Genomic DNA, 27634 nt, shown 5'->3' on the forward strand with positions numbered 1-27634 from the left:
ATAGTTCACCCAAAAATGAAAATTTAAATGTATTTATTTAGTATGCAGAAAAAGAATGGCAATTACAAGTACAAAGATAACATAAGAACAAAAGACAATGAGGTTACATATAGTAATTCAAACCATACTATGTTGGCTTATAAGAATTTCTTAAAGTGTTTAAAAACATATCAAATCTTTCTTGTAAATGTTTATGAATGCAACATTTGGCAAGAAATAGCAACAAATTAATAATAAATTTAACGTGAGAAAGGTCTAGATTCAAAGAGTAACCAAAAACACAATTTTATGGGTTATACGGAAGTGTGAATAAAGATTTTTTTTAAACAAAATTAGAAAAACCCAGAATACTTTAAAATAAGCACAGTTCCAAAATAAATTATGTTTAAACTGAAGTCAAAAGGAGCATTTGTTGTCATTTATTCATATGTATTTATATATACATTCAGTTGTGGTCAAAAGTGTACATACACCTTGCAGAATCTGCAAAATGTCAATTATTTTACCAAAATAAGAGGGATCATACAAAATGCATGTTATTTTATATTTAGCACTGACCTGAATAAAATATTCCACATAAAAATGTTTACATATAGTCCACAAGACAAAATAATAGTTGAATATATAAAAATGACCCCCTTCAAAACTTATGCATGATTGTTAATAATGTGTTGTTCAAAAGTTAACACCCCCAGCTCTTAATGCATTGTGTTTCCTTCTGAAGCATCAGTGAGTGTTTGAACCTTCTGTAATAGTTGCATATGAGTCCCTCAGTTGTCCTCAGTGAGAAAAGATGGATCTCAAAATCATACAGTCATTGTTGGAAAGGGTTCAAATACACAAAAATGCTGAAAAAAATGAATTTGTTTGACCCGAAGGATTTTTCTGCAGTACAGAGAAATTAACTGTTCAGGACAAACAAGGGCTGTGGATCATTCAGGTAACAACACAATATTAATAATCAACATGTAAACTTTTGAATAGGGTCATTTTTATTTTTATTAATTTTCTCTTGTAGACTAGAAGTAAAAAATATTTTATGAGAAATATATAATATATATATATATATATATATATATAAGAGAACATGCATTTCATTATGATCCCTCTTATTTTGGTAAAAAAAAAAAAAAACTTTTTTTTTTTTTTTTTTTTACATTTTTCAGAAACTGCAAGGTGTGTGTAAACTTTTATAACTACATTTTTTTTAACTGTATATAACTCAACTGTATATTACTCTCAGTCTACATTTTTTGGATGAGCTGTTTTAACATTTGTGAATTTATATTATATTATGTTACAGGCGTATTATTTTGACACTGAGAAGTTGCTTTTCTGTTCTGGCTGTTTCAATTAGCTGTGCTCGAGGGAAAGGGAAGATTGTGCATGAGAATTATGTTATTTTTGTGTTGTGTGAGAAGTCGTTTAGTTATTCACATAAATCGAGTCATATAAAATTGAACGTGGTTTCTTAAGTAGGCCTGTCTCCTAATCCATATTTTAATGTTTTATTATGCCGTAAATTAACCTATAGCCTAAAAACTGTCATTAAAACATCATTAAAAGTAAAACGTAGTATAGAAGGGTCGTTTGTATCTGTATGATATTTACCAACTGCATTATGGGTATTGTAGTCATGTATAGTGACGTATGCCGTGACGCCTGAATGTTGTGTCTGCGGGGAAGATGGCGGACTTAGTAGCGGCTGGTCTTGGGGACGAAAACGAGACTGAAAATGAGGATAAAGAGAGGGAGAAACGACTCTTCAGCGGCGTCAAAAAGACGGAGAAACAAGCCGCTGCCTCAGACCTTACAGAAACTCTGGGATTTTATGAGAGGAAGGCAAAATGCAAAGAGAGAAAGAGCAATGTGTCAGGTAAGAGTGACAGACAGCGGCTCTGGGCGCTGCAAACACTGTTTTCAACCTAGTGAGCTGTCTATATAGACAGCATGTATGGGCATCAAAACAAACACGTTATGATGCTCTAGATAAACAATGAAAGAACGCGCCAAAATACCGTCTAGGTGGGCAGCTCACTACTAGGTTCGTTTAAATACAGACACACATAGGGCTCATTACATCAATACTGTTTGAAGCATCCTCAGTCACTAGAGCTTATATAACTTTAACAAGATCAGATACTTCAGCATCTATCGGTTTATTTAAGGTACCTTAAATACCAGTGTGGCTCATGTGACACATTCAGCCGCTTGTATAATGAGACTAACTTTAGAAGCATGAGGATCAAGACAGCTGATCAGGTGTGAAGATGTAAATAAAACACCTGAGCTGCATCAACTTCTTCCCCGAAGTCATCACCATCATTATGTGTTTGCATTGGCATTTATTCAGCAAATAGAAGGAGAACGTTTCTTAAAGTCATTTAAGAAAATTGCTGGTATTGAGAATAAAGCTCGGGTGTTCATTACCTGTGTACACGAAGTTGCTTAGAAACAACTCTCATTATTAACATTATGTAATACAATAATTATAGTTAAGTATCACATTAATGTTTGAATGTGCATTAATATAGTGGGTTATAATGCAATAAAGCAAGCAAAATTGTGAGTTATACTTTATATGTGACCCTGGACCACAAAACCAGTCATAAGTGTAATTTTGTCGGAATTTAGATTCTTACGTCATCTGAAAGCTGAGTAAAAAACCTTTCCATTGATATATTGTTTGTAAAAATAGGACAATGTTTGTCTGAGATACAACTATTTAAAAACCTGGAATCTGAGGGTGCAAAAAAATCTAAATATTGAGAAAATCGCCTTAAAAGTTGTCCAAATGAAGTTCTTAGCAATGCATATTACTAATCAAAAATCAAGTTTTTATATATTTATGGTAGAAAATTTACAAAATATCTTTATGGAACATGATCTTTTTTGGCATAAAAGAAAAATCGATCATTTTGACCCATACAATGTATTTTTGGCTATTGCTACAAATATACCCGTGCTACTTAAGACTGGTTTTGTGGTCCAGGGTCACATATTAGGTGTCCTAGTATGTATTTATGTCAAAAAACAACAACTAAATAAAAAATATATAAAATAAATGCAAAAGTGCAATGCACACATTGTGTTCATGTTGAATTGCAAAACACTTTTGCTGCTGGAGGTGGCAAACAAGAAAGGTATATATAATCATCTGTAATAAGGATAAAATTATAGAAATTAATTACAGATGCAATTTAATGCTTTTTAGTGTTTTTCAAAAATAAAAATACAGTGTAAAAACATGTATATGCACAATATGTACAAAATGATTTAAATGTTGGTGCATAGTAAAGGCTGTTCATATAAAGTGGGTCCGAATTGTAAGATCCAAATATAAGATATCATACCTATCTAATTGGCTATTCATCTTCATAAAATAAAACAATGTTAATAATTGGCAGGTAAACCATATACAGCTTTTCAAAGCTATGATTTTATTCTGGGGACTATCAGATGAAATATTTGCTTATGTAAGTTTACTTGATCGTTTACCTTTAAGTAAATCAACATTTAAGAATCACAAAGATTCAATTAAAATAACTTCAAATCTCCAGGAGTACTTTAATTAAATGTATGTTTTTTTATTATTTATTTTTAGTATTTTTAAGGGGTTTAGCTGTCAAAAAAGTTTCTGAGTTGGAACATGGAACACATGAAGCCAAAATTTATCCAATCAGCCTAATTTTTAAATGGACGTACTATATGAAATCAAGGGTGTCTTATCTTTGTCCTTTTTTCGTTTAGAGTCATGTTTATTGGATGATACATTTTGTCATACAACCCAGTTATAAGACACTTATACACACAGGAGAAGCTGTTATCTCTTGCTCTTTCTGTCCACTCTCTGTGTTTGTTTTCCTATTTAGTGCATTCATCCTCAAGTTTATCCTTCTCTATTACTGTTAAAAATAGAAAGTAATGTGTGTGTTGGCCAAAGAACACATTTACAACGTGAGCTGTTCAACTCAGGACACTGTCTTGCCCTTATCACAACACATTTGGCCTTAGGTCAACATAAGCATGCCCTAAAAACGGTCTAGCACGTTCTGTTCAGTTTAAATAGAACATTTATGTCACTGATCCGCTCCGTCGTAAATCACGTGTGTTGCCAGTGTGCATTATCACCTAAAACTGCTTATTTAATCTTTGTGAGAAGATTGCTTAAATTAGATTTTAAGATTTAAAACACTTAATTATAAACCTACAATTTAAAATAGGCCAAGTTTTTAAATAGAGCACAGTTCAAAGTAAATTTTAATTTAGTACATTATCTTAAAATTTAAAATGTACTATCTTAGATTGGAAATCCAAAATATGTTTTATTACAGCATTTTCACAAGAGGAGACTTTAGGTTCTCTGTAAGTTTCTGTGTTTTATAATGGTACATATTTAATTGCTCTGTGTGTGTATATGAGAAAAACAAACAGAAGTATGCTGGTACACTTGTTTATTTAACCTCTTTCTTTCACAAACACAGTTTATGAGCTTCCATCCTTTACATGTCTGTGTATACAGAATAGTTGAAGATAATGAGTTACATGGTTTCATTGTGTTGGACTACACATTCATTTGTGTGTTTATTTGTGTGCAGATCTCTCTCTTGTCAGGTTTATTAGTGCTGAGTTGACTAGAGGATATTTTCTGGAACACAATGAGGCCAAATACACTGAACGGAGAGAGCGGGTTTACACCTGTCTGCGTATTCCAAAAGAACTGGAGAAGGTACCAAATGCACAAAACTACACAATCCATACACACTTACACGCACTCATCTCTTCTGCACAGTATACTTTATCACACTGTGCATTAAAGCTGATATGTTTGATTTATCTACCACTGAAGAGAAATATAAAAATACAGTGGTGACCAGAATGATTAGAACACTAGGATTTTCACTAGCTAAAAATGGTTTTATGTCAGCTATTTCTAGCTTTTGTAGTAGTAGGAAAGGAAATATCAGTTTACATTTCTAAACATTTATTTCACCATTAATTGTAATAATTCAATGAGATTTTCGTTGGACAAGGACTCTGACAACAGCCAGTGCTCCACACAGAGATCTGATCTCATCCTCATCCAGTCTGTCTGGAATGACATGAAGAAACAGAAAGAACTGAGACAGACTAAATCCAGTAGAACTGTGGCAACGTCTCCAAGATGCTTAAGAGACCTACCTGCAAAGCTACCTGAAACACTATGCACAAGTGCACATAGGGCAAAAGCTGCTTTAAACGCAAAGGATGGTCACACCAAATGTTGATTTGATTTAGTTAATAGAAGTTAATTGATAAAGAAAATGACATTTTTAACAGCATCCTCATTTTACAGCAAGTGCCTAAAACTTTTAACAGTCATGTTGCTTTGCAAGTAGGTTTCTTGAAGCATCTTGGAGATGTTGCCACAGTTCTTCTGGATTTAGTCTGTCTCAGTTTGTTCAGTTTCTTCATGTCATTCCAGACTGACATTTCAGGTCTCTGTGTGGAGCACTGGCTGTTGTCAGACTCCTTGTGCAAACAAAAATCTCACTTACTACAATTAATGGCAAAATGGATTGGGTTGCTCGATTATGGCAAAAATCATAATCACGGTTATTAGGGCTGCTCGATTTTGGCAGAAATCCTAATCACGATTATTTTGGTCGATATTGTTATCACGATTATTTAAACGATTACTACAGGGTCCAAAACTTTATATAGTGATTAATTTAAAGATAGCAATACAGCGAGAAAAAAGATACAAATAAAAAAACAGTGCTTTAAAAATACTGAACACTTTTATGCAAGTCTAAAGTAGTCTAACAATACTACAGAAATGAATGTAATTATTTGAATGTAAAATAAAACAGCGTCTTCACTGTAAGAATTAAACATGCTTTGTTTCTTATTAAACTACAAAAGTCCTTCATTCAAGAGCAGTGAGTGATTTTTCTCTTTGTATTCTTATGTTGTATTAATATTAAGCACAGAGACGGCAGAAGGAATATTATTTGTTGCCGCTTTAAGTGCCACACAGATCTGTTACACACATATTTTAATTTTCTACTGTTTACGATCATTTAAGACATAACTGACAAGGGTTTACATGAATAATCACCAAGCGCCTCATTTTGGAATATTTTTGCGTGTATTTGACCGTTTAGGCACACACCTTGAGCTAAAAGATAACTTTACATGTCCGTGTTCTGCTTCGTCTCTGAGCGCATTAACAAAGGACAGCACAAGTTCTCTTTCTCGCTTTTTATGAAATGCGAGAATGTCCTTTTTCGTCCCATTTTATGAAAGTCATGTTACATGATTTTGCTGATTTGCATGTGAAATTAGGCTTTTATGGAGGAGCGAAAGCACACCACTGGAAAGGGGGTGGAGTGGGGCACAATAATCATTTCATCTCGATTACTGTATTTTCATGATTGTTTGAAGCCGAAATTGAAATTGAAAACTGAATTTCGAATAATTGCACAGCCCTAAAATGAATGCTTAGAAATGTAAACTGATATTTCCTACTGACACACTACAAAAGATATAAATAAAAAAATACTAGTGTTCTAATAATTTTGGCCACCACTGTATATGTATGAAATATATACAAAAAGGTTGTTCCAAACCTGTATAAATTTCTTTCTTCTGTTAAACGTAAATGAAGATATTTTGAAGAATGCTGGTAACCAGAAAAGTGCTGATAGTCATTGACTTCCATAATATGGAAAAAGGTACTACAGAAATCAATGGCTGCCAGAAACTGTTAAAGTTCACCCAAAAATGAAAATTCTTTCATTGATTACTCACCCTCACGTCGTCCCAAACCCATAAGACCTTCGTTCATCTTCGTTCATCTTGATTAAATTCGAGAGCTTTTTGAAGCTGCATAGACAGCAACACAACTACCAAATTCAAGGCCCAGAAAGTTAAGAACATTGTTAAAATAGTCATCAGTGGTACAACCGTTCTGACGTAGAACTGATATGCGCTGCGCCTTGTTTACAAGCAGAAGAACAGGCACACTATACATGAAACTGACTTCGGAATCATGTCTGAAGTTGTTGACAGAGAGAATGCGTCAGCAGCATCGCACGCATACATCGTGGTACTCTTTGCAAACATATGGCAATGACTGACACTTCATAAATTTACAGTTGAACCACTGGTGTTTCATGGACTATTTTTAACAATGTCCTTACTACCTTTCTGGGCCTTGAATGTTATAGAACTGCTGTCTATGCAGGGTCAGAAAGCTCTCAGATTTCACTAAAAATATCTTAACTTGCTTTGGGACAACATGAGGGTGAACTTTTCCTTTAAGTTACTTAATGGTGCTTTTTAATAATTTTGAAGCCTTTGAAGTAAGTTGTACCACAGTCAGGTTATCACTGATCTCTCTTTTTCTTTCTGTAGCTGATGATGTTTGGCTTTTTCCTGTGTCTGGATGTGTTTCTCTACGTGTTCACTCTGCTGCCCCTCAGAGTGCTACTGGCCCTGATCAGACTGCTGACACTGCCCTGCTGCGGCCTCAGGTAATACACGCGCCATACTCTGGATATCCATGGAGGAATATTATCAAAAGTTGTACTTTCATAATATTCTGATAATCTTACAGGTTGAAACATCTGAGCTGTCCAAATTTTTCTTTCAGTGTTATTACACACAAGTACCTACACACACACTTAAGCCCAAAATGATTGTGTATATAGGTGTAGCTGCTGTTCACTGTATATTCTTCTGCCTGCAGGGCTAATATATGCCCCTACTGCAAAAAGAGCAGGTATGCAGAAAAAAATGACTGCAGCTGCTTTAAGCACACACACACACACACGCACACACACACACACACATGCTGGTATGATTGCAGCGGCTGTGTTCAAACACACATTCATACACACACACACACACACACACACACTAGGCTGCAGTTGCCATAGCTGTCTAATTTTGTGCTGTTGTGTTTTGATTTCACCCTGGACTACTAAAATCATCTGAGATCGTTCCCAGAATTCTCCTGTTTTTCTTTCAGTGTTAAGGGTATACTTGCATGATCGGTCACAAGATGGCAGTGTGGTCACACTCAACTAGTGAATGCTAAGATAGGAGAAACAATTAATGCAATATAATATTAATACAGTATGTCATTATTAGGGTTATAAAATGCATCTGATAATGGGACTAAATTGCATTCAGCTCAGGCATTACAATACCTAATGTATTATATGTACATTTCTTGTCCAAAATATAATTGGCAGAAGCCAATTATGTTTAAAGGAATGTAGACTCTACTTACAGTAAGAGTAAATAGTTAAACATACTGAAAGCATACCAGAGTGAAAACTAACTGTGATCTTTGTCTAGTAACAAACACTGTAATAATATATAAAAATACACAGTCCTTAAAATGTTTGGGGTTGGTAAGATTTTTACATTTTTTTTTCCTGAAAGAGGTCTCCTATGCTCGCCAAGGCTGCATCTATTTGATCAAAAATACAGTAAAAACAGAATTCTAAGTTACAATCTAAAATAATTTTTGAGTTTCAATATTTTAAAAAAATTATATATTATTATATATTCTTATCAGCAGTTCTGCAAATAGTCACTTCAAGGGATAGTTTACCCAAAAAATGAAATTTCTGTCATTAATTACTCACCTTCATGTCGTTCTAAACCCGTAAGACCTTCGTTCATCTTCGAAACACAATTAAAGGAGTAGTTCACTTTCAGAACAAAAAATTAGAGATAATGTACTCACCCCCTTGCCATCCAAGATGTTCATGTCTTTCTTTCTCCCATCATAAGGAAATTATGTTTTTTGAGTAAAACATTTCAGGATTTCTCTCCATATAATGGATTTCTATGGTGCCCCCAAGTTTGAACTTCCAAAATGCAGCTTCAAATGGCTCTTAATGATCCCAGCCGAGGAAAAAAGGGTCTTATCTAGCAAAGCGATCGGTTATTTTCTAAAAAAAAATTACAATTTATAGACATTTTAACCTCAAATGCTCTTCTTGTCTAGCTCTTTGTGGACTCTGTGTAACGATTAAAAAGTATATAAATTGTAAATGTTTTTAGAAAATAATCAATCATTTTGCTAGATAAGACCCTTCTTCCTCAGCTGACATTGTTTAGAGCCCTTTGAAGCTGCATTTAAACTGCATTTTGGAAGTTCAAACTCAGGGGCACCATAGAAGTCCATTATATGGAGAGAAATTCTGAAATGTTTTGCTCAAAATACACCATTTCTTTACGACTGAAGAAAGAAAGACATGAACATCTTGGATGACAAGGGGGTGAGTACATTATCTGTTAATTTTAGTTCTGAAAGTGAACTTCTCCTTTAAAGATATTTTTGATGAAATCTGAGAGCTTTCTGACCCTGCATAGACAGCAACGCAACTTCCACGTTCAAGGCCAGAAAGCTAGAAAGGACATCATTGAAATAGTCTATGTGTCATAAATGGTTTGACCTTAATTTTAAAACTAAAAAAACAACTTTATTCAACAGTTTTATGCGCCGTGGTACTCTTGTGAATGTGAAGAAATTTCTTAAATAAAGTCGTTATTTAAATTTTTCTGTGAGCACAAAAAGTATTCTCATAGCTTCATAAAATTAAGGTTGAACCACTGATGTCACATGGACTATTTTAACAACTTCTTTACTACCTTTCTGGGCTTTTAAAGTTGTAGTTGTGATGCTGTCAATGAAGGGTCAGAAAGCTCTTGGATGTCATCAAAAATAATGTTTGAACGATGTGAGGGTGAGTAATTAATGACAGAATTTGCAATTTTGGGTGAATTATTCCTTTAAAATTTAATTCTTGAGCCTGTGAAGGTAAAACTTGTTGTAAATATTGTTTTTTTTTTTTTACATACATTTTGTGATTTGAGCATATTTTTGTAAATTGTGTCATACCAAAATAATCAATTATGAATTATAATAAAAGTTTTATATTTATTGATATATCAGATAATTTAGTAAAGCTTGTAATGGTATTGTTGTTAGAGAAAATAATTACATTTAGTCTTTGTAAATATTTTAATTATATCTAACTTATTTATGTAAAATTACTATAACAGTTTAGAATCAAATTTATTAAATGAACTGTTTCAGTTAAAAAATTACTAAACATTTAATTGCTATGTATGTGTTTGGGTACATTTACACTGCTGCTCTTCCCCCAGCTCAAGCCATGTGTTTAGCATGATGCATGTACCACTGAGTGTGTGACTCAAGATCACTAACTTAGTGGCTGTGTGTGGAAGATCTTACTAATAGAAGAACTGCTTTGTGATAAGAATTAGCTACTCTTCCATTGCGTAATTCCAGATACGGAGTCTATGATGCCAATTTAACTTGAAGATGTTTTTTCTTATGTGTGTGTGTGTTTGTGCAGTGGATCTCGTATCTTGCAGCCTGCTCAGGTGTGTGATGTTTTGAAGGGTTTCATCATGGTTCTGTGTTATTTCATGATGCATTATGTGGATTATTCCATGATGTACCACCTGATCCGGGGTCAATCAGTCATAAAGCTCTACATCATCTACAATATGTTGGAGGTACAGTATCACAACACTGTCATTTGTTACTGTAATATTAGCATTAGTTAAATGAACACTCTTGTGTTTCTCCTCTAGGTGGCAGATCGCTTGTTTTCTTCTTTCGGTCAGGATATTCTGGATGCTTTGTACTGGACTGCCACTGAACCTAAAGAGAGAAAAAGAGCTCACATAGGAGTCATCCCACATTTCTTCATGGCTGTTCTCTACGTCTGTATCCTTCACCCTAGCTTCAAATTCCAAATAGTCATTTGGATACAATGCAAGGATCATTTTATATAGATTTGAGTAATTGAATATTCAAACTGAGAATTTAAAAAAATTATGCATATATTTTATATAAAATGTGATAGTAAAATTTATACTAAAATAAATACTTTAATAAATTTAACTGAACAGTTTCAAGTTCTGCATGAAAATCTATTTAACTACACTGAGACTGCTATTTTTGTACTTTTTATGTTTACTTTAAGTTTTCAGTCATTTTTGACAATTTACAATCAGTCATAGGTTATAACTTTCCTGAATTAATAATGCAGTTCTACATGCCATTCTGATTATGGTTCAGGCCACTACATTGAACGTGGCTTTCAATTCACACAACAAGTCACTGCTCACCATTATGATGTCTAATAATGTAAGTACAAGCACACTAGTAACATTGCTTATTTGGTTAAATTACATTAAACACACTACAAATTACCTTAGTCTTTCGATCTTAGTTGCCATATATTTCAAACATTATGCAGGCACACACACTTTCATGCTTTCTTTTGTAGGGACTATATTGATGTGTGTTATTTTTTTATAGTTTGTTGAGATCAAAGGAAGTGTATTCAAGAAATTTGAGAAAAACAACCTCTTCCAAATGTCCAACAGTGGTAGGTCCATATATACATAGTAAATAAAAACATGTATAGCTCAAATTGTCACTGATGAATTGTCTCACTGTTCCCTACTGTCTTTCTCTCTATAGACATTAAAGAAAGATTTACAAACTACACACTCTTACTAATTGTCTGTCTCAGAAACATGGAACAGTTCTCCTGGAATCCAGGTATGTAGTTAACAACCAACTCATTTCTGAGTTTGTGCATACACAAGGCATTGATGCATGTATTAATCATTGTATATTGGTTATAGATCATCTGTGGGTGTTGTTTCCTGATGTTTGTATGGTGATCGCCTCAGAGATTGCAGTAGACGTTGTCAAACATGCCTTCATCACGAAGTTTAACGACATCACAGCAGATGTGAGTATGCACGGTACGCCAGCTTCAAAATACTAGCAGTGCCAAAGTATTTTTTCAAAGGGTAGTATCATAAATACAATATTTGAATAACCACCATAATATGCTTGAGTAACTACCATAATATGCATTGTACAGTCGTGGCCAAAGGTTTTGAGAATTACATAAATATTGGAAATTGGAAAAGTTGCTGCTTAAGTTTTTATAATAGCAATTTGCATATACTCCAGAATGTTATGAAGAGTGATCAGATGAATTGCATAGTCCTTCTTTGCCATGAAAATTAACTTAATCCCGAAAAAAACTTTCCACTGCATTTCATTGCTGTCATTAAAGGAACTGCTGAGATCATTTCAGTAATCGTCTTGTTAACTCAGGTGAGAATGTTGACGAGCACAAGGCTGGAGATCATTATGTCGCTGGAGATCATTATGTCAGGCTGTTTGGGTTAGAATGGCAGACTTGACATGTTAAAAGGAGGGTGATGCTTGAAATCATTGTTCTTCCATTGTTAACCATGGCGACCTGCAAAGAAACGCGTGCAGCCATCATTGCATTGCATAAAAATGGCTTCACAGGCGAGGATATTGTGGCTACTAAGATTGCACCTAAATCAACAATTTATAGGATCATCAAGAACTTCAAGGAAAGAGGTTCAATTCCTGTTAAGAAGGCTTCAGGACATCCAAGAAAGTCCAGTAAGCGCCAGGATCGTCTCCTAAAGAGGATTCAGCTGCGGGATCGGAGTGCCACCAGTGCAGAGCTTGCTCAGGAATGGCAGCAGGCAGGTGTGAGCGCATCTGCACGCACAGTGAGGCCAAGACTTTTGGAAGATGGCCTGGTGTCAAGAAGGGCATCAAAGAAGCCACTTCTCTCCAAAAAAAAACATCGGGACAGATTGATCTTCTGCAAAAAGTATGGCGAATGGACTGCTGAGGACTGGGGCAAAGTCATATTCTCCGACGAAGACTCTTTCCGATTGTTTGGTGCATCTGGAAAAAGGCTTGTCCGGAGAAGAAAAGGTGAGCGCTACCATCAGTCCTGTGTCATGCCAACAGTAAAGCATCCTGAGACCATTCATGTGTGGGGTTGCTTCTCATCCAAGGGAGTGGGCTCACTCACATTTTTGCCCAAAAAACACAGCCATGAATAAAGAATGGTACCAAAACACCCTCCAACAGCAACTTCTTCCAACAATCCAACAACAGTTTGGTGAAGAACAATGCATTTTCCAGCATGATGGAGCACCGTGCCATAAGGCAAAAGTGATAACTAAGTGGCTCGGGGACCAAAACATTGAAATTTTGGGTCCATGGCCTGGAAACTCCCCAGATCTTAATCCCATTGATAACTTGTGGTCAATCCTCAAGAGGCGGGTGGACAAACAAAAACCCACTAATTCTGACAAACTCCAAGAAGTGATTATGAAAGAATGGGTTGCTATCAGTCAGGATTTGGCCCAGAAGTTGATTGAGAGAATGCCCAGTCGAATTGCAGAGGTCCTGAAAAAGAAGGGCCAACACTGCAAATACTGACTCTTTGCATAAATGTCATGTTATTGTCGATAAAAGCCTTTGAAACGTATGAAGTGCTTGTAATTATATTTCAGTACATCACAGAAACAACTGAAACAAAGATCTAAAAGCAGTTTAGCAGCAAACTTTGTGAAAACTGATATTTGTGTCATTCTCAAAACTTTTGGCCACGACTGTAGAAGTATTGTTAGCTCAACCAAAATGTGGAAATTTTGTAGTTATATGTACACTACTAGTCAGAAGTTTGGCTTAATAAAAAAAATATATATAAAAATTGTAATATTGTGAAATATTATTACAATTTAAAGGAACTGTTTCCTATTTAGATTTAGATTTTTTTGTGTAATATGAAATACAAATATTTTTCTAATATATTGGAAAATAAATCCTATATTCTAAATATTTTTCTACATTTTTAACATTTTATGTTGCTGCCTTATGTTAAACTGCTTTAAATTACTTTATTTTTAGTTTTTTAATGGGTATAAATACTTTCGGAAGGCACTGTAAATAATACTAGTTAACAATACAAAAATCAAATAATCAAACCTAAAAGTTAAAAAAATACACCACTTTCTGTCTGAGCTATAAAAATCACATTCATACAACATGAATGGTATCATCATATTACTTGATATTGTGATACTTCTGCTGGTGTCATACCATTGTATTATATATTATAATGGTATCATTATAACATATATTTGTAATTGTGATTAAAGGGAAATGTTCTGTTAAGCTATTAAGAAAACTTTAGTTAAAATGTAAAGCAATATATGAACTTCGAATGAAGTAATTAAAGCTGCGAGCAGCGATGAACGGGCCCTCGCACCTGGGCTCACCGCCGACCGGTGGCTTCAGGAAATCAGCAAACGGTGGGCAGTATGCTTTTAATACAGTAAATATAGAAAAAAGTCATTAGTCATTTAAATGTGCCAAACGTGCTGCTGCCAGATGGTGGCGCTATGCTTGTAACTAATTATTGGCATGTAGATGTGTTCAGGCCAGCACTATTATCAAACATATGAAGTTTGGTGCAGATTGACCTTGGTATGTTTGAGTTAGTGAAAGATATGATATATCCTGCTGCTAACAAGTAAGAACAAGATTCATGATAACAAAATGTTATTATTGCTTGCTTTACGTCCACCACTTCTGCTGAAATGTCATCGTTACCTATCTGTACAATTTTTGTGTGGATATTGCTTTGCTGGTGACTCCTCCTGTTATAAGACATCACTCTTAAGCGCTACATTACTAAGAATCAATAATGAAGACGGTGCCCACTTGGCACATGCATTCAAAGTAACCCTCTGCTAGTTTGGATTTAAAGTTTACAGAATTGAAAGGGTTAGACTTTAAAATCAACACACAGACACATACACACAAAATATAAAATGTTGCCATTCAGTTTTATTTGTTAGCATTAACTATATCAGTTAACATGACCAATAAATAAATAGCATTTATTAATGTTAATTAATATTAAGCTAAAAAAAAAGTATTCATATATAGTTTATGTACTGTGAATTAGCATGAACATGAACACAGTTCATGTGGGTGTACAGCAATACACAATAAAGTGCTCTATAAACTCTTCATTCTTTCAAAATATCTTTAAAAATCAAGTTGAGTATTTTAACGGGGTGATATATATATTTATAACTGATCTTAAAATTATGGTTTTCAGATGTTTTGAAGAGATAACAGTAACGTTTGTTTTGTTGTCAAAGTTTGTCTTAATTTTTTATTATTATTATTTTATATTCAATAAATAACACTATGTAAATATTGTCTATCAATGAAGATAAATTGATCATGCTAAAAAGTTGTATTTTTTTAAATCTTTTGCTATGTGACTGAATAGGACAAGTTCATGGTACAGTTAAGTAAAAAAATAATAAAAAACAACAACTGCAAAATACGAACAATGAAAGACTAAGTGACCCTTTATATTTTCTCAAAATATCAGACTCTCAAAGATCAGACATATTTATGTAATTACAATACATATGTGCATTTTTTGTTCAAAGATGGTCTGTAGGATGGCTCTCTACTCTGTCACCCTCTCTGCCTCTCCCCCCTCCCCCCTGCAATAATGAGCTTTTCTGTGCCTGACTGAACGCACACACATACTGTAGAGACATTCACCCAGAGTGACATCAGGTTTCTGAGTTATTTTTTTAATTTTCTTTAATTCATTGAAGCTTGTATAAAATTTATATTTCCAGCACTTGCTCAGAATGATAAGATCTCTGTGTGAAAAAAGTTTTAAAGAGTTTGGATGCTGCACTTTAAAGATATAAAAATATTTTTTACTATATCTTTAAAAAATCACCACGTCCACACCGTTCAAGATATCCAAAATCCGGTCGCAATTTAACATCTTCAGAATATTCTCTTCATGTTAAAAAAGTTTGGTGTGAACAGCTGGTTGTTCTTAGAAGTAGTGTGCATTTGTTTACAGCCTGATTTTTCCAAAAATCCACATTCAAATCAAAATAGCCGGCTTCCTGTTGGTCTTAGCTAATGAGTTTAATTTAGAAAGTTGTCCAAATTGATGAGATTAATATATGTACAGAGTTTGGTGACTGTAGGAAAAACTAACCCCCCAACTTTTGTCAAAAGATGGCGCTATAGAGTGCCTGCTCCACGCCCATTTATGACCTTTTGCCAGTGTCTAACTATCATTAATATTGATGTGTGTGTTGAGTTTCATGAAATTCTAAGCATGTTAACTGCCTCGAAAAGACAGGAATCTAATTTTAAAGTTTGACATGTCGCCATGGCAACAGCATTCGATTTATCATCGACCCCTTTACATATTCTTATCGGCCGTGTTTTGACATGATTTTGATGAAGTTTAAAGAAAATCGAGTAAAATTAAGAGGCTGATTTCAAAGCATTTTGAAAATGACACACTTCCTGCTGCCAGTTGGTGGCGCTATAACTTTGACTCATAATAGTCACATTTATGGAATCGGCATCATACAACGAACAAACTGGTGAAGTTTCATCAGAATCAGGCAATGTGGTCAACAGTTATTAGACACTTCCTGTTTCTCATTTCTCGCCATAACTTTGTCGCCTTGCCACGGCCAAACCGTTCGAGATATCAAAAATCTCCTCGCAATTTAGCGTCCCCAATGTCTTGAGATCATGCTGACCGAGTTTGGTGACAATCCCATGGAATTCCTGGGAGGAGTACGTTAAATTCCAGAGCATGCGCTTTTTAAACAGCCCTAAATATCTCACTTCCTGTCAGGTGGAGCCTATGACATAGAGTACAAAAGTTGTTTGGCTCAGTGAGATCTATATGTGTACCGAGTTTCATATCAATACATGCAAGTATGTGTGCGCAGTACATCAAGTTTTCAAACTGTGTTCCAGGGGGCGCTGTAGAGGCCCTGAACCACGCCCGGGTCCCAGCCTCTGTGGCGTCCTGATGGCCGCAGATTCCGACGTGTGTGCAAATTTTCAAGAGTTTTTGAGTATGTTAAGGCCCCCAAAAGTGCCCGGAAGGTTGAAAAAAAGAAAAAAAAAAAAAAAAAAAAATAAAATAATAACCCTTAGAAGAACAATAGGGCCTTCGCCCTTTTGGGCTCGGGCCCTAAAAATGAAGTTCTGTAACTTAGATGGAGTAGTAAGGTTTGTAAGTGTTACCTGATGCTATTGAAATGACAAGACACTCATATACATTTATCTAGACTAAACTAAAGAATAACAACATGAGAACTTTGACATGACCTATATAAACCAACGGGCTTCCCCCTTGCGCAGATTCTGGACTGTTCTTTCTTGTCCAAAAAAACAAAAACCTCTGTCCCAGTCAAGAGGAAGTCTTTACAAAGAGAGACAGGTTTCCTTTGGGAGTGTGTCTGAAAATCAGCACCGCTCTCAGTGTCTTGGATAACCCTGACAGATCCACTGACCCAAATCTATCAGCACACACAGAGCCAGTCGTGGAGCTCTCTTTAGCAGTGGGATGGTTTTACAGATTCCATCCAGTGCAGAGCCCCTCTACTGTTGAGATATTCATAAGATAAGTGACACTACAAACTAAACGGCCCTCAAACATGGGAAAAAGTGAGGGAAAAGATGAGAAAAATACACTGTGGATGGGGGGGTGGAGAGATATGTAATGACAGAAAGAGGAGTGTAGTTACTGGCAGGGATTAGAGACAGATCTGCTTAGTTTAGGCTGGAAGATTAGTGTCACAGCTCACATGCACACATTTCTCTCTCTCTCTCATACGGTATCTTTCCTAGAGGTGGACACTAGAATTTTACCATATTACATCTGAATGTTTATTAGTTTTTAAAATCAGAACCAGCATTTCAACCAAACCCTACATTATTATTATATTATTAAGTGCACAACTGTTAAAATTTTTGGGGCCAGTAGTGTGCATGAAATCGATCAATATTGCCATTAACATTTTAAAGGTGCAGAATGTAATATTGACAAATAGCGGTTGGGCACTGCAGCCCAAATTCTAAATATTGGAGAGCGTTGTTTCTCCCGTCCCCTTCTCCTCAGGCTTAATATTCATGCGGGTTGCCAGATGCAACAAAGAACAAGCGTAACTGGGTAGAATCAGTAATCTCTGACCGAGTTCATTTGCTGGCTTCATTAGCTGCAATACGCTGTGTTTTTCGCCAACTGTTAACCCAGGTGTCGAAATCCTATTGGTCAAACTGGCAGTGGGTGGAATCACACAGACCAAAACAAAAACATAAATTCTGACATGGAACACACATTTCAAGGCAGAATAACTTGCTGAAGCATTGTTTTTCTGATAAACATACAGGGGTTGGACAATGAAACTGAAACACCTGGTTTTAGACCACAGTTAGTATGGTGTTGGGCCTCCTTTTTTTGGCCAATAGAGCATTTCGTCTTTGGAATTGTCATATACAAGTCCTGCACAGCTGCCAAAGGCATTTTGAGCCATTCTCCTCTTGCAGATCAGGGGTCAGGTCACTATATGATTCTGGTGTAGGAAAATGTTATCTGACTCGCTCCTCCAAAACACCCCAAAGTGGCACAATAATATTCAGATCTGGTGACTATGCATGCCATGGGAGATGTCCAACTTCACTTTTCTTGTTCATCAGACCACTCTGTCACCTGTCTTGCTGTGTGTACTGGTGCATTATCATCCTGATACATGGCACCACCTTCAGAGTACAATGTCTGAACCATTGGGTGCACATAGTCAACGTTCACACCTGTTCTTACTGGTGGAATGTGCAATCAGTGAAGATTGGCCACCAGGCTGAAAAAATATAGCCATGAAACCTCCAACATTATATTGGCCAGTGTTTCAGTTTCATTGTCCAACCCCACAGAGTGGTCTTATGAACAAGAAAAGTGAAGTTGGACATCTCCCATGGCCTGCATAGTCTCCAGATCTGAATATTATTGTGCCACTTTGGGGTGTTTTGGAGAAGCGAGTCAGATGACATTTTCCTACACCAGTATCATGTAGTGACCTGACCCCTGATCTGCAAGAGGAGAATGGCTCAAAATGCCTTTGGCAACTGTGCAGGACTTGTAAATGACAATTCCAAAGACGAAATGCTCTATTGGCCAAAAAAAGGAGGCCCAACACCATACTAACTGTGGTCTAAAACCAGGTGTTTCAGTTTCATTGTCCAACCCCTGTATATGTGAACTTAGCATGTTTCCCAAATATCAGCAAACATATTATAGTATTTTATGCTTTAGTACAGTAAAAAAAAAGTTTGATTTCTGTATAGAATAAATGCTGTTCTACTGAACTTTCTGTTTATCAAATGATGAAAAAATGTTCTAGAATGTTCTGTGAGGAAGAGGAAGATGGTACATGACATCAAAGATGGACCAATAGTGAAATCTGCCCACTCAGACGGTTATGTTAATGTTTCTGTCATCCCTCTGCCTTTTGCTGGTGACGAATAAAAAAAAAAAGGTTTTTGTGTTTTAGCTGTTCCACAGCTCAGGCTGATGGCTGCAGCCTCAACAGGATGTCAGTTAGGCCTGTTTCTTCTGCGGCTACTCCAGCTCTGGCTAAAAACCCATGTCCCATTTTATGCTTGGCACATAGATCTTTTGTCCATCTTGGTGACATATGAATGCCTAGATGCTATAGCTCCCTCGAAAAGCACAGTTCTTTATGAACAGGGTGTAATAATGGGACAGATATTCAAATAAATAAATAAAAAAACACGATGGAGGGCCCTACAGTGCCTTGCGAAATTATTCATACCCCTTCATTTTTTTCACATTTTGTTATGTTGCTGCCTTATGTTAAACTACTTTAAATTACTTTTTTTCCCACATCAATCTACACTCCCTACTCCATAATGGCAAAGCAAAAAAAGGTTTTTAACATTTGTGCAAATTTATTAAAATTAAAAAACTGAAAAGATCCCGTTGCATAAGTATTCATACCCTTTTCTGGGACACTCCAAATTTAGCTCAGGAGCATTCGTATTGCTTCTAGATGTTACTACACTTCGAGTGGAGTTTAACTGTGGCAAATTCATTTGAATGAGTCTGATTTAGAAAGGCACACACCTCTAAGAAAAGGTCTAACAGCTGAAAATGCATATCAGAGCAAAAAACAAGTCCTGAGGTCAAGATAACTTCCTGTAGAGCTCAGTGACAGACTTGCATTAAGGCAATGATCTAGGGAAGAGTTCAGAAAAAAAAATCTGTTGCATTGAAGGTTCACAGAAACATGTAGCCTCCATTATCTATAATGGAAGACGATTGGAACAACTAGGACTCTAGAAAATGTCTGCCAGCCCCCATCCAATCTGACAGAGCTTGAGAGGTGAAAAGGTGAGGCAAAGAATGGCAGATAATTGCCAAATCCAGATGTGCAAAGCTTGTCACATCATACCCAAAAAGACTTGAGGCTGTAAAGGTGCTTCAACTATGTACTGAGTTAAGGATATGAATACTTATGCAATGTTCTTATTTCAGTGTTTTATTTTTAATAAATTTGTAAAATTTGCAAATCTGGTTTTTGCTTTCATTATTATGGTGTATGGAGTGTAAATTGATGTGGGGAAAACTAATTTAAAGCAGTTTAACATAATGCTGCAACAAAACAAAATGTGACAAAAATTAAGGGGTATGAATACTTTTGAAAGGCTCTCAAGGGTGTGGGAATAGCCCTCAGGGACTAGAGACTACACCGTAGAACAGTGAATATGATGTGGAAAATATTTGAAGTGACGGAAGTGGATCTCTTTAGGTCAGCAAAAAACATTTATTGCCCACTGTTCTTCTCCTTCAAACAGTCCACTTCAGATATGCATTTCCAACAGTGAAAGTCTTGTATCAAGTAGTGTGCAAGATTAAGGAGGAACAGGAATCTGTTCTGTTGGGCTATTCCAGTGAGAGACCTTCTGTGACAAAGCAGGGACTCATTCTGGCATCCCAACCCAGAGTTGTAGAATTCGCGTGTTTGGCTGTTCAGCGTAGCGCACCAGCACCAGATGCACTTCTGCAGTGCATGTTGAGTACTATTACCGAGGCAAGAGCCCCTTCTGTGAAGTGCTTCTATGCCCATAAATGGAGATTCCTCGGGAGCTTGCATGACGAAGACTCTGTGAATGGTCCATTATCAGTCATTCTGTCCTTTCTACAAGAGCTTAGTTGGTAGCCATGTGTCTTCTATGCTTAAAGTATGTAGCACCTATAACTGCTTTTCATGGTGAAATTGATAATGATCCAGTAAGAATGACTTAGAAATTGAATTTCTGAGAAGTACGAGGAGGCTGTATCCTCCCCACCCATTCATGGTACCAATGTGGGATCTAGCTGTTGTCTTGAGAGTTCCATTCAAGCCACCTCAATCAGCAACCTTAAATGCATTTTGGACACTGGACCATATTAACTGGACCATATTAAAAGTGGTGAGACAGGGAAGGATTGTGAATATATATTTGACCTACAGCAGCCAATGGCTAAAGAAGCTGGTTATTTAAAGCTGCTCGACCCCCTGACATTAATTAACTTTGTCAGCCTGTCAGTTAGTCAGGGCTCAGATAGGGGAGAAAAGATCACTTAAACTAAGTGTTTTCTGCACCACCATCTGAGTTTGCAGTCTGTAATTAAATGTCATGAGCTAAGAGGGCCAGGACCACAAACATACAGCGTAACCCAAGTAGTCCATTACATAATTGTTTGACTCTTATGCGCTGGCTCTTTAATGAATTATTCAAAAAGACTCTCGCACATGTTTTGAATCATTCTAATGAATCTTTCACCGTTTTAATATTTGAATGAATTACTGAAATGTAAGTCGTCATTACTTGTGTGTGTGTGTGTGTGCAGGTCTACAGTGAATACAGAGCAAGCTTGGCATTTGATCTGGTCAGCAGCAGACAGAAGAATGTAAGTGCAATCCATTTTATCATATCAGAAATCTTTTCGAAGCAAGACTGAAGTCTGAACATTTACGTCAATATGTCAAATTATGACGTTATTATTTTAATTATTTTCATTTTAACAATTTTTGTTGATGGTTCTGATTACATTGACTTTATTTGAAAAACATTTCATCTAGCTTTATTAATAGGTTGCTGATATTTATGTGTGTTTTCCAGGCATACACAGACTACAGTGACAGTGTGTCCAGGAGAATGGGCTTCATTCCGCTTCCTCTTGCTCTACTGGTAACCTCCCTCCTCTCTCCTTATTTCATAATAATCACAATACTAAATCTATCACACAGTATAATATAAAGGCAAAAAATAAATCCTTCATTGTTTGCAATCATTTGCAATTTGTCATTTTGTTGCCCTGCTCTTGTTAACATGCATTACCGTTATATTTTATACTTAAAGTGGACTGACAGCCAATATATATTTGCATTAGCTACAATTGAGATCAAAAGTTTACATACTCTTTGCAGAATCTACAAAATGTTAACTATTTTACCAAAATAAGAGGGATCATACAAAATGCATGTTAAATTTAGTACTGACCTGAAGAAGATATTGGAGATAAAAGACACTTGACACTTGATTCTTACACCTGTGTTGTTACTGAATGATCCACAGCTGTTTTTTTTTTGTTGTTGTTGTGCATGAGTTCCTTGTTTGTCCTGAACAGTTTTTCGGCATTTTTATGTATTTGAACTCATCTTTTCCCACTGAGGACAACTGAGGGATTCATATGCAAATATTACAGAAGGTTCAAACACTGACTAATGCTTCTGAAGCAAAAACGATGCATTAAGAGCCGGAGGTAAAAACATTTTGAATTTTAAGATCAGGGTAGATTTAATTTATTTTGTCTTCTTGGAAACACGTAAGTATCTTCTTTAGCTTCTGAAGGGCAGTACTAAATGAAAAGAATATGATATCTAGGCAAAATAAGAAAAAATGTACACATCTTCATTCTGTTCAAAAGTTTACACCCCTGGCTCTTAATGGATCATTTTTCCATCTGAAGCATCAGTGAGTGTTTGAACCTTCTTTAATAGTTGCCTCAGTTGTCCTCAGTTTTTAAATAAAAAATAACTTGCATTTTGTATGATCTCTTATTTTGGTTAAAAAAAATTACATTTTGCAGATTCTGCAAGGTGTATGTAAACGTTTGACCTCAAATGTACATTTTTCATTATTTTTTCATTTACCATGAAGAAACTGTGATGTAGAGTAACATGGTTTTACAGTTATACTCACATAGTATGTGATCGACAGTTGATCCGGGTGGTGACCAGCTCAGTGAAGATCCAGGGCTCTCTGTCCATTGTTTGTGTTGTGCTTTTCTACCTGGGGTATGAGTTCACATTATTTTAATATATTGTTCTTTGGAACCGTAGTGTATGTGATCTGAATGTTGCACTGAGCCTGTGTGTTTGCGTGTGTTTGTTCAGTATGATCACCCTGAAGGTGCTGAACAGTATTGTGTTGTTGGGGAAATCTTGTATGTATGTGAAAGAGGCAAATATGGAGGAGAAGCTGTTTCAAAATCCCCCCTCAGCAGCTCCCAGCAGAGGATCAAGCAGAGCCCACCGTACCAAACACACACGAGAACCACCAGGTAACACACACGCACACTTTGACCCACACAGAAAATTGTTTGCAGAGTCTTATTTTGTTCTCACTAACCAATTGCGTCCGCACCATTCTAAAGGTGAGCCAGTGGAGGAGGGCCTGTCTGCATCAGTCACCACTCAGCCCACCCAAAGGGATGAATGCCCCGCCCCTCAGATCCCCACCAGCGAATCAGATCAGTTCCTCACTACACCAGATGAATCAGAAGAGAAAAGCCTTATTCAGGACGATACCGAACTTAAACACAGGGCGCCCAAAAAAGACTTGCTTGAGATTGACCGCTTTACCATCTGCGGTAACCGAATCGACTGACATGAACGCGCAGTTTAAGAGTGACAGGTATGCACTGAAATGCCCGCCCTCTCTGTCAGCTTGATTTGTTTGACATTTGAACCTGAGCTCGTTGGAAGGGGACAGCGAGAAACTGCAGGATTATTTATTAAGTGATGCACCTAATTTATTTAAGACTTAAACACGCTTACACACAGACAATCACACCAACAAACAGATTTAACCAATTGAAATCCACCCAATGAAGTTTTCATGCTTTCAAGAGGTTCAAGATCACCAGCGGAGCTCACCTTTGGACTGCAGGGAAGATCTTGATCTGATGGTCACTGTACTTGCCTTTCAAAGGGGGCATTGAATTGAAAAATGGGAGAAAGGAGTTGATTATATTCCTATTTTACAGATTCAGAAGATTCCATACACGTGGGGGAAATAGTAGGATTTAAATAGTGAAAAAGAAAAAAGCTACCAGTCAGAAGTTTTTGAACAGTAAGATTTTTAATGTTTTTTTTTTAAGAAGTCTCTTTTGCTCACCAAGCCTGCATTTATTTGATCCAAAGTACAGCAAAAAAATTGAAATATTTTTACTTTTTAAAATAATTGGTTTCTACTTTAAATATATTTTAAAATTAATTTATTCCTGTGATTTCAAAGTTGAATTTTTAGCATCATTACTCCAGTCACATGATCCTTCAGAAATCATTCTAATATTCTGATTTGCTTCTTAAACACATTTATAATTATTATTATTATTATTATTATTATCATTATTATTATGTTGAAAACGGCTAGTAGAATTTTTTTCAGGTTTCAGGAAGAACAGCATTTATCTGAAATAAAAATATTTTCTAAAAAGATTATAAATGTCTTTATCATCACTTTAGATCAATTTAAAGCACTCTTGTTAAATAAAAGTATTCATTTCTATAATTTCTTTACAAAAAACAAAACAAGTATACTCACTCCAAGCTTTTGAATGAAATAGTGTATAATGTAACAAAAGATTTATGACAGATAAATGCTGATCTTTGGATCTTTCTATTCATCAAAGAATCCTGCAAAAATGTTTTAAATATTGATAATATATAATAATAAGAATGTTTCTTGAACAGCAAATCAGCATAGTAGAATTATTTCTGAAGGATCATGTGACACTAAAGACTGAAGTAATGATGCTGAATATTTAGCTTCAATCACAGAAATAAATTACATTTTAAAATATATTTTAAAAGAAAACAGGTGTTTTGAATAGTAAAAATATTTCAAAATTTCCCTGTACTTCGGCTCAAATAAACGCAGGCTTGGTAAGCAGAAGACACTTCTTTAAAAAAAAAAGAAAAGAAAAAAATCTTACCGTGTACAAACTTTTAACTGGTAGTGTATATTGTGTTCAAAAACTAACGTTAAACATTTTTCAAGTGTTTTTTTTTTCCCTCATTCATAATTTCTCTATTCGGAAATGTCTCTTTATCTACAATTCTCAAGTACCCCTCAAAAGACTTCTAGTTTGAAATATTACCATGTTCATTGTCAGTCAGGACTGAAATGTAATTTTGTAATTGCAGATGTGTTCTCAATTTTTTATTTTTTTTGTATCTTTGGGTGAAAGCATACATTAAGCTAAAATAACCGTATCACTATTTTATTTATTTATATTTTTAAAAGAGTTTATATTTCAGTTTAAATACAGGCTTTCCAGTGACAAAAAAATTGTGTTTTTGCATCGTTTGAGGTAATGACCTTTTAAAAGGCCACTGTGAGTATGTGATACTGTGATAAAACGCATGCTTGTGATATGTGGATTGATTGAAGTGCTTCAAAAGTCAGTGCAAGAAAGTCGCATGGAATCAAAAAACTGAATAATGTCCAGTAGCATAGCGTGATTTGCCAGCTAAAATGAAGGAATGCAATATTTTCCATTTAAGGATGGAAAGTCTGTTCCCCCCCCCGCAAGTTGTACCAAGAGTAGCATATCAGATTATCATATTTGGTGCTGATTTTGGGAGCAGATGCAAAATAGTCAATTACCAACATTCCAAAATGTCAGAATCTTGACCAAAGCAAAGTTGAACATATCACCTTTTGGTAATATCCGGGGTGTATTTAAAAAAAGCCTGTTGACCCAGTCAATGCACATCACAATCCAGTAATGTGAGCTGATAACAATGAGTCCAAGTTTCATAATAACCAACTTATCAGATGCCCATGATCAGTAATGATGCATTACATACAGTGCTTAGAACTTATTGGAGTTTATTTGCTTTACGTAAGAGACCATGCTGTCTTAAAATATATATATTTTTGTGACCCACTAATGTCTCTTAGTAGTACTGGAGGTTAGAATTTAAGTTTTTACCCTCAGTAATAACAGCATGTTTTTTTTTTTTGTTTTTTGTTTTTTAACTGATTTTGGCATTTGTATTTCTTGTATTACAAATGTGTGACTGCAATTGCTTTGCTTTGTAATATCATAATGGTGGCTTTCAGTTTGACAATTTACAGTCAAGTCAGCACATTATGTGTAAGGTGCTCAGTTTTTTCACAAACAAAAGGTTGATTTAATTTATCGTTTTGAAAATATCAGCTATGCCAAGGAATTGTTTACCCTCAGTTATCAAACTAATGCAAACTGAATCACTTTTCAAAACCTCTTCAGAAGCATTCACTTGACTTAAACTGCCAAAATGATATCAAAGAGCATTTCTCATTGTTTTTGCGTTTGAAACACTGATGTTAGAAATACTTCTGCTTATTTTTGAAAGAAAGAGACCATTATAAGCAAATGTTTGGTTTTGTTGTGGTTTTCCAATGTAACTGCCTGTGCATTCCCATAGGTTCAGTCAGCTTCGGAGTTTGGACTCTTAAAATAGGTTTAAAATAAGTTTGACTGTACTGGATATGGATCAGTACTCAAAAGGATTTTGCTTGACTGAACCTTTCTAATTCATTCTCATATCCATTTATTTGGAAATACAAAAAAAGGTCCAACCATCTAAGTTGTTTCCACACTGCTTTTTTTCCTCACTGGTCAAAATAAGTTTGTGTTTTTGGTGTGTTTTGTATCCATATCAGCTTCAGCATCCAAGGTTCTTACAAACTTGTTTTTCCTGTAGAAACTGAAGAGGAATGACGATGTCAAATCCCTTGTATGGGATGTTTCAGAGACAGAATTGAGGAGAGGAATCAGGGCGTTGTGTCAATTAAATTTTTGTTGTTTTGTACCTTTGTTGTTGTTGTTTGTTAAGTGTGGAGGTGGAACCCTAATGTACATTTTCATGAAGTGTTTTCACAAGACACTAGATAATATTAATTATTACAATTAGAGATGTTCCGATATCTGAGCTCAGGGTATTGGCCCATACAGAGTACTGATCCGACACCTGGGTGTTTATCTGTATATACAGCTGTAGATACTACTAGCCCTGTATGAATTGATAGAATTATTTTATGATGTGCTTCCTCCTTTGCATTGTACCGCACAGCATTTTCACCCCTTGTCCCACACGTCGCATATTGAGAAAATGTCCCGTGATTTGAGTGATTACATATGTATGAGGTGATGTAGTTGTCAGGGACCCAATTAAATCCAACCTCTCTGACCCCTGGCCAAAAATAGTCGCCTAAAGATTATGTAACGCTAAACTGATCTGTGCTAAAACCATAAAGATCTAAAGACTAAACCGATTGAGATATTGACTTGGAATGTGTGTAAAATTAGATCACAGAATGAATGAATAACACTATAAACCAAGTCTATTTAAAACTGGATTAGAAATCTTAAAATACTCAGGGTGTACAACATTTCCAGAAGGCTCTCCACTGATGAGTTGACGTACGGCGGAGATCAAAAGCCAGTCTTTAAGAAAGTCATACTGCCTGATGTCATATTTCTATATTTACTGTTTAGTTTGTTTCCTATTTGCTTTCATAACAGTAACACATGTGCGTAAATGA

General features: G+C 35.6%; 1 protein-coding gene across 1 annotated transcript; it reads left to right on the forward strand.

The window, feature by feature from the left end:
- The first annotated feature begins 1686 nt into the window (after window positions 1-1686).
- Window positions 1687-26872, forward strand: tapt1b (transmembrane anterior posterior transformation 1b). Its single transcript, XM_073842301.1, has 14 exons — window positions 1687-1876; window positions 4599-4729; window positions 7399-7517; window positions 10383-10545; window positions 10624-10759; window positions 11085-11182; window positions 11357-11426; window positions 11522-11602; window positions 11689-11798; window positions 21663-21722; window positions 21935-22003; window positions 23036-23112; window positions 23212-23378; window positions 23472-26872. Exons 1-14 carry the CDS (start codon window positions 1687-1689, stop codon window positions 23702-23704), a joined length of 1704 nt encoding a protein of 567 aa, XP_073698402.1. The 3' UTR covers window positions 23705-26872.
- The last annotated feature ends 762 nt before the right edge of the window (window positions 26873-27634 follow it).

The sequence above is a fragment of the Garra rufa genome, chromosome 6 (assembly GCF_049309525.1).
Source record: "Garra rufa chromosome 6, GarRuf1.0, whole genome shotgun sequence".
NCBI classification, from domain to species: domain Eukaryota; kingdom Metazoa; phylum Chordata; class Actinopteri; order Cypriniformes; family Cyprinidae; genus Garra; species Garra rufa.